Source organism: Procambarus clarkii, chromosome 35 (assembly GCF_040958095.1).
Source record: "Procambarus clarkii isolate CNS0578487 chromosome 35, FALCON_Pclarkii_2.0, whole genome shotgun sequence".
Classification (NCBI taxonomy): domain Eukaryota; kingdom Metazoa; phylum Arthropoda; class Malacostraca; order Decapoda; family Cambaridae; genus Procambarus; species Procambarus clarkii.
In genome coordinates, this window is record NC_091184.1 from 34,133,428 (window position 1) to 34,142,023 (window position 8,596).

At 45.9% G+C, this 8,596-nt stretch overlaps 1 protein-coding gene across 1 annotated transcript in view; it reads right to left on the reverse strand.

Moving 5' to 3' along the window:
* Nucleotides 1-8,282: 8,282 nt before the first annotated feature.
* Nucleotides 8,283-8,596, reverse strand: part of LOC138371185 (uncharacterized) — a 651-nt gene continuing 337 nt past the window's right edge. Inside the window, exon 1 of the mRNA XM_069336021.1 lies at nucleotides 8,283-8,596. This exon is cut by the window's right edge and continues 337 nt beyond it. Within this exon, the coding sequence (XP_069192122.1) occupies nucleotides 8,283-8,596 (314 nt within the window).

Below are 8,596 nucleotides of genomic sequence, written 5' to 3' on the forward strand. Positions count from 1 at the left end.
AAGGTTGATTGAACGTTGAATCATCGTTAATAACGTTGATTGAACGTTGAATCATCGTTAATAACGTTGATTGAACGTTGAATCATCGTTAATAACGTTGATTGAACGTTGAATCATCGTTAATAACGTTGATTGAACGTTGAATCATCGTTAATAAGGTTGATTGAACATTGAATCATCGTTAATAAGGTTGATTGAACGTTGAATCATCGTTAATAAGGTTGATTGAACGTTGAATCATCGTTAATAAGGTTGATTGAACGTTGAATCATCGTTAATAAGGTTGATTGAACGTTGAATCATCGTTAATAAGGTTGATTGAACGTTGAATCATCGTTAATAAGGTTGATTGAACGTTGAATCATCGTTAATAAGGTTGATTGAACGTTGAATCATCGTTAATAAGGTTGATTGAACGTTGAATCATCGTTAATAAGGTTGATTGAACGTTGAATCATCGTTAATAACGTTGATTGAACGTTCAATCATCGTTAATAACGTTGATTGAACGTTGAATCATCGTTAATAAGGTTGATTCAACGTTAAATCATCGTCGACAAGACTGATTGAACGTTACTTGAGTATGTTTCCCTCTACTAGAGTAGAGCGTCGGCTATTAATGCTTAGTCTTGAGCAGCATATGGATATAAGTACTGTGTGCTGGGCTGTGACATGTGCGACCGTGTACCACAGTAGTCACGGTTCACAGTATTGGTGACTTATTGGTGAGCATTTATCCTTCAGTGAACAAACATAAATATGTTCAATTTTGCTGTAATCCGATGAACAGTTTAGCTAGGGGGTTAAAAGGCTTCAAGCCCTTTCACAGAGCTAACGAAGTTATTGGTATATACACGACATAAAATACTTTCTTAAATATAGAATATATGGTAAGGCACAAAAAACGTAATATTATACCTGAAAACATTGGAATATTATGAGAATGTGGAATCGTGTTTAATCTGTCATAGAGCACAAAGGGGCACCAGAACAAAGGTGCCCCTTTGCACAAAGGGGCACCAATGAGCAGAACACACTGAAGGTGCTGATAGTTTGCTGGGATGTTGAATAACTCCTTCCTACGTCTTACACAGGAATTCCAAGCAGTCTCATCACTGCCAAGAGTCTGCAATCTTGTTCAGCTTTCTCTTACTGAAGGGGAAGGTGTGTGACTTTCAACACCACGAACAATTCTTCGTTAATGACGGATGCCTTGGAAGGGAAAATGTAACCTGTCCATTCCCCGGATACCGCTCCTCTTTGGCTGGATCTGTGCAAGAGGTGATGCTGGGAGAAGTGATAAGAGGTGATGCTGGGAGAAGTGATAAGAGGTGATGCTGGGAGAAGTGTTAAGAAGTGATCTCCTGTGGGGTGTCTAGGAGTCGAAGGGCCGCCCGAGGGTCTGGGATTACCGTGCTAGAGCCGGGTACGGATGAAAGCCGATACTATAAGACGCTGGTTTGAGAGAAGCAGAGCCTGGTGGTTTCTGTTACTCTTCGGGTCAAGCAAGATGAAGCATATTGACCAGACCACACACTAGAAGGTGAAGGGACGACGACGTTTCGGTCCGTCCTGGACAATCGACTTGAGAATGGTCCAGGACGGACCGAAACGTCGTCGTCCCTTCACCTTCTAGTGTGTGGTCTGGTCAAATTACTTTAGCCACGTTATTGTGACTCATCGCCTGAAGATGAAGCATCTTTGTCGTAATCTTTGCAAGTGACACACTGGGAATAGATGAGTCTCTCTCTCTCTCTCTCTCTCTCTCTCTCTCTCTCTCTCTCTCTCTCTCTCTCTCTCTCTCTCTCTCTCTCTGCCAGTGAAAGAGGCGCCACGAGCGGTGCAGGGACCTAACGAGATGGAAGGTGGTCGTACAAGCCGTGAAAGCGACGCTGGGACTGGAGGCCACAAGAGCGGAAATCCAGCACGCTGGACGAGGGTCGTACACGACATTAACGTCGCTGTTACATCAATTATGGAGCCGACTAAAGAGACGAGAAGGCGGATCACATCTGAGGTCGTGGAGGCTGAGGATGTCGGTCGTGGAGGCTGAGGCTGTCGGTCGTGGAGGCTGAGGATGTCATTTTGTCATTTAATTTTATTCTGCCCAGTGTCCAGCAGAGAGAGATCCCCGCAATCCATTGAACCGTAACTCTGTTAGGTTTGATGATCGACCAGATGGAATCACACTGCGCCCTTGGAAAAATGGAAGACAATTGGTGTTGAACTATACTTGCCTACCCATCCTGGCAGCCACATTCATCAACCTCTCTGTCGGCCAAGCAGGAGCCGCGGCGACACACAGAGAAAGAGACAAGTCAACCAAGTACAGGGAATTAGATCACCGGTACAACTTCGTTCCAATAGTATCTGAGACACTTGCTCCATGGGGAAAGAGTGTAAGGTTTCTTACGGATCATAAGTTTTCATAAGTTTTCTTTTCCAGCGCCTCAGTGTGGCTATCCAGAGGGGAAATGTCCACTACATCCTCGGTTTCTGCCCGGCGTCGGAGTTCGAAGAAATCTACATCCTTTAGGAAACAAACTTCCTCTTATTTCCTCTTAATGTTCACTTCTTGTAATCAATCAGATATGTAACTGTGTAACCTTGGATAATAAAGTAAACATAAATAATAAAAAAGGGGTGGTAAGAGAATTTGTATTTAGAGTTAAATGGCAAGTTTTTCTCTGAATGTTCTGTATTCCCTTCTCCGAGGCTATGGGTCCCTACAATTGCACCAGAGGTACGCACGAGGGAAAGGTAGTGGAGAGGTGGGAGAAGAGAAAGACAGGAAGAGAGGAGAGAGGCAAGGGAAGAGGAGAGGCACAAGAGAAGAGGGTAAGGGGGGGGGGGGGTAAGGTGAGGAATCAGAAGGGAATTTAGAGACAACAGTTGAAAAGATAACCTCAGTTTTATTTTTTAATGCCGTGTGTTTTGTGTATTCACCTAGTTGTGCTTGCGGGGGTTGACCTCTGCTCTTTCGGACCGCCTCTCAACTGTCAATCAATCAACTGTTACTAACTACTAACTAATCCCCCCCCCCCCCACACACACACAGAAAGTAACTCGTAACAGCTGTCTAACTTCCAGGTACCGATTTACTACTAGGTAACAGGGCATCAGGGTGAAAGAAACTCTATCCATTTGTCTCTACCGGCGCCGGGAATCGAACCCGGGCCTCAGGTTTACGAGTCCCGCGCCCTGTACACTCAGCTACCAGAATCCCCAGTGTGTGTGTGTGTGTGCGTGTGTGTGTGTGTGTGTGTGTGTGTGTGTGTGTGTGTGTGTGTGTGTGTGTGTGTGTGTACTCACCTATTTGTGCTTGCGGGGGTTGAGTTTTTTTTTTTTTTTGTGTGTGTGTGTGTGTGTGTGTGTGTGTGTGTGTGTGTGTGTGTGGAGAGACTGCAAGAGCCAGACAGACACACCCCTCCCCCCCCCCCCTCGCTCCCAAACACTGCTGGGAGACAACCCACACAGAGCTGTTCACCAATTTGTAACACATTTTTCCCCCCTAATACACTTACAGCCGAATGATTTAATCCTCGGTGGCCCAACCCTCCACCTGCTCACACCTTGTGTAGACAAGAAGGACTAAATGTTACCGACATGCAAGGAGGGAGGGAAGGGGGGGGGGGAGGACCCCGTGCTTGATAAGGTCCCTCTTGCTTAGTTACACCGACGACCCATCATGTCAAATTACTGTGTTGTGTGTTTACATGGGAGGGGCCGGCGGCCACGATCACTAGGGCAGCGTCGCGGGTCTGACAGTCTGCTTACTCCTCCTCCTCCTCCTTCTTCTTCTTCTTCTTCTTCTTCTTCTTCTTCTTCTTCTTCTTCTTCTTCTTCTTCTTCTTCTTCTTCTTCTTCTTCTTCTTCTTCCTCCTCTATGCTATAGAAGAGGCATACGCTCCTCCTCCTTCCTCCTCTTTGCTATAGAAGAGGCATACCCTCCTCCTCCTTCCTCCTCTACGCTATAGAAGATACCCTCTTCCTTCCTCCTGTATTCTATAGAAGAGGCATAACCTCCTCTTCCCTTCCTCCTCTACGCTATAGAAGAGGCACACATTCGATATTCTGAGGTGAACATATTTATCATTCAAGGAGAAATAAGACATTCTTCTTCCGGGTATTGACTTTGTCAGCTGCATTCACGAAAACAATTTAAGGAGCCAATTGGATAGTTCAGCCATTAGGTGACCTTCCAGCGCCTCTTCAGCAACGTCTTGAGGGACCCCGTAAGTATGAAGACTGTGACGTGGGGAGGTCACTTCTAGGTGTCGATCTTCGTCCCATTATAAAGTAATCCTTCTGGCCCGCGTAAGGTGTGTAGAGAATTCAAAAGAAATCAAATGTTTTATCTAAGAGTTTAACTGGATCTTTCCCAGCAGGGAGGAGAGACCTCTCTACGTCCTGGGAGTAGAACGACTTTCTACTTCCAGGGAGTAGAGCGACTTTCTACTCCCTGCGAGTAGAACGACTTTCTACTCCCTGCGAGTAGAACGACTTTCTACGTCCTGCGAGTAGAACGACTTTCTACTTCCTGCGGGTAGAACGACTTTCTACTTCGTGCGAGTAGAACAACTTTCTACTTCCAGGGAGTAGAACGACTTTCTACTTCCTGGGAGTAGAACGACTTTGTACTTCCTGGGAGTAGCACGACTCTCTACTTCTTGGGAGTAGAACGACTTTCTACTTCCTACGAGTAGAACGACTCTCTACTTCTTGGGAGTAGAACGACTTTCTACGTCCTGCGAGTAGAACGACTTTCTACTCCCTGCGAGTAGAACGACTTTCTACTCCCTGCGAGTAGAACGACTTTCTACGTCCTGCGAGTAGAACGACTTTCTACTTCCTGCGGGTAGAACGACTTTCTACTTCCTGTGAGTAGAACGACTTTCTACTTCCTGCGGGTAGAACGACTTTCTACTTCCAGGGAGTAGAACGACTTTCTACTTCCTGGGAGTAGAACGACTTTCTACTTCCTGGGAGTAGAACGACTTTCTACTTCCTGCGAGTAGAACGACTTTCTACTTCCAGGGAGTAGAACGACTTTGTACTTCTTGGGAGTAGAACGACTTTCTACTTCCTGGGAGTAGAACGACTTTCTACTTCCTGCGAGTAGAACGACTTTCTACGTCCTGCGAGTAGAACGACTTTCTACTTCCTGCGGGTAGAACGACTTTCTACTTCCTGCGATTAGAACGACTTTCTACTTCCTGCGGGTAGAACGACTTTCTACTTCCTGCGAGTAGAACGACTTTCTACTTCGTGCGAGTAGAACAACTTTCTACTTCCAGGGAGTAGAACGACTTTCTACTTCCTGGGAGTAGAACGACTTTGTACTTCCTGGGAGTAGCACGACTCTCTACTTCTTGGGAGTAGAACGACTTTCTACTTCCTACGAGTAGAACGACTCTCTACTTCTTGGGAGTAGAACGACTTTCTACGTCCTGCGAGTAGAACGACTTTCTACTCCCTGCGAGTAGAACGACTTTCTACTCCCTGCGAGTAGAACGACTTTCTACGTCCTGCGAGTAGAACGACTTTCTACTTCCTGCGGGTAGAACGACTTTCTACTTCCTGTGAGTAGAACGACTTTCTACTTCCTGCGGGTAGAACGACTTTCTACTTCCAGGGAGTAGAACGACTTTCTACTTCCTGGGAGTAGAACGACTTTCTACTTCCTGGGAGTAGAACGACTTTCTACTTCCTGCGAGTAGAACGACTTTCTACTTCCAGGGAGTAGAACGACTTTGTACTTCTTGGGAGTAGAACGACTTTCTACTTCCTGGGAGTAGAACGACTTTCTACTTCCTGCGAGTAGAACGACTTTCTACTTCCTGCGGGTAGAACGACTTTCTACTTCCTGCGAGTAGAACGATTTTCTACTTCCTGTGAGTAGAACGACCTTCTACGTGCTGCGAGTAGAACGACTTTCTACTTCCTGCGAGTAGAACGACTTTCTACTTCTGGCGAATAGAACGACCTCCTACTCCCTGCCGGTACCTTACCTTGAGGTTACCTTGAGGTGCTTCCGGGGCTTAGCGTCCCAGCGGCCCGGTCGTCGACCAGGCCGCCTTACATATACATCCGGTATATGTAAGTTGAACCACAATAAACGTATTGCCTGTTAAGCCTCCATATATATTTTGTTAGATAAAATGGTGTTATTTTTTGGTAATCTTAAGGCAATCTTAAGGCAGATCTTACATGGGTTACGCTTCCCTGTGATTACATTCTTGTCCTTTTATGCTGGAGAAATCTGGCAAGTTCGTAACTTTGAATTACCTACTTAAGGTGTTGTTAGTGTCAACTTATTCCTTATTAAGGTGAGATGGTTAAGATCAAAGCTCAAATAACCTCTGCATGACTTCTCCTGGAGCTGGTTTTTATTGAAATGAATAATACATGTAGAGCTTGAATGCGTATTATTCAGGAATCACTAACGACAGAACCATGTCAGGTTTCAGCTCACTGGTTCTCTTATCTTGAGGTTATCTTGAGATGATTTCGGGGCTTTAGTGTCCCCGCGGCCCGGTCCTCGACCAGGCCTCCACCCCCAGGAAGCAGCCCGTGACAGCTGACTAACACCCAGGTACCTATTTTACTGCTAGGTAACAGGGGCATAGGGTGAAAGGAACTCTGCCCATTGTTTCTATCCGGCGCCCGGGATCGAACCCGGGACCACAGGATCACAAGTCCAGCGTGCTGTCCGCTCGGCCGACCGGCTCCCTAGCGTAGGTAATCTAATAAGAGCGAAGTAATTACCTTACAGTGGCCGCCATGATGTCGCAGGCGGGAACTATTGTGTAGTGAAGTAATCAACACATTCTACCACCTACACCAGTCACAGTTAAGTCAACACGGACTCGTGCATGTATTGGTGAAATGTATTGAAGAGTGGTGAATATGTAACTGGTGAATACATGACTAGTGATTTGATCTCTCTGTCTGTCTCTCTCTGTCCCCTCCCTGTCTCTATCTCTCTGTTTCTGTCTCTGTCTCTGTCTCTGTCTCTCTGTCTCTCTTTCTCTCTCTCTCTCTCTCTCTCTCTCTCTCTCTCTCTCTCTCTCTCTCTCTCTCTCTCTCTCTCTCTCTCTCTCTCTCTCTCTCTCCCTTTCTCTCTCTCTCTCTCTCTCTCTCTCTCTCTCTCTCTCTCTCTCTCTCTCTCTCTCTCTCTCTCTCTCTCTCTCTCTCTCTCTCTCTCTCTCTCTCCCAGTTTACTATTGATGAACACCGGGGAGGTTTACTAAGCGGAAAACATAAATAATGCCGTATCACACAATTCCTAAATCGATTTATCTTCGACTTGGGTCTTAATTTCTCCTCCCTCAAGGTACAAAAAGTGAGGAGAACAGTAGAAGAGATGACCAGCAACACGCCCACGCTGAACCACACCTCCGACAGTGATCTGTCTCCACGTTCATATAAAACGCCTCGTTGACAGCAACGCAACACTTAAGATTTAAGGAGCGTTGAATTAATCCTCTGTAGTTTTAACGACCTGTGTGACTGCGCTAACAACTGCCGCGCATTGAGGACAGGTTGTTTTGGGTTAAATGCATATAAAAGAAACCTTTGTAATTTGACTTGGCTTTCAGTACCATCCGAACGTCACAGTTCCTATTTTTTCTCCAGTGTGCTTAAGTGGAGTTTAAGAAAAGGTTTCCTCGTGCTGTCATGACCAGACACAAGGAGTCCATCAGTTTTTAAGACCAGGTGGAAGAGCCTGTCTTGAAGCACTTAATAATTCAATTCAGAAATCATCATTGATAAAATGCGCGACTGGTAAGCAATTTCAAGGTTAGTGGAGGAAGGAAAGGAACGAGCGCGCAGAATAAAGAAACGTGGAAGAGCAGAGAAACGGGAGGTTAGGAACGGCAGACAAGAAAAGAAGAGCCACGTGGGAAGAGAACACCTGGAAACACGCGGGTCGAACCACAATATTTAGAGCAATTCGAATCTGGAAGCTGGAATGTCAAATGAACAAATCCACAAGGGCCGTGACGAGGATTCGAACCTACGTCCGAGAGCATCCCAGACGCTGCCTTAATCGACTGAGCTACGACATGGTCAAAAAGAATCTATGGCTGGAATGTCAAGTTTGCAACTGTCACTTCTCGCGCCAGGACCTGCTGTTGCAGCCACTGAGGGGAGTTGCCTCATAGCTCCCCTCAGTCCTGACACCCTTCAGGATCATCCTTGCCTAATGCCTCATTTCTTGCCTATTCTCAGATGTATACAACGACTCATACCTAGCCTGAATATCTTAGGCTGAACATTTATGACACAGGCTGAAGAATCTTGAGACAGACTGAAGAATCTTGACACAGGGTGAAGAATCTTGACACAGGGTGAAGAATCTTGACACAGGGTGAAGAATCTTGACACAGGGTGAAGAATCTTGACACAGGGTGAAGAATCTTGACACAGGGTGAAGAATCTTGACACAGGCTGAAGAATCTTGACACAGGGTGAAGAATCTTGACACAGACTGAAGAATCTTGACACAGACTGAAGAATCTTGACACAGACTGAAGAATCTTGACACAGACTGAAGAATCTTGACACAGACTGAAGAATCTTGACACAGGGT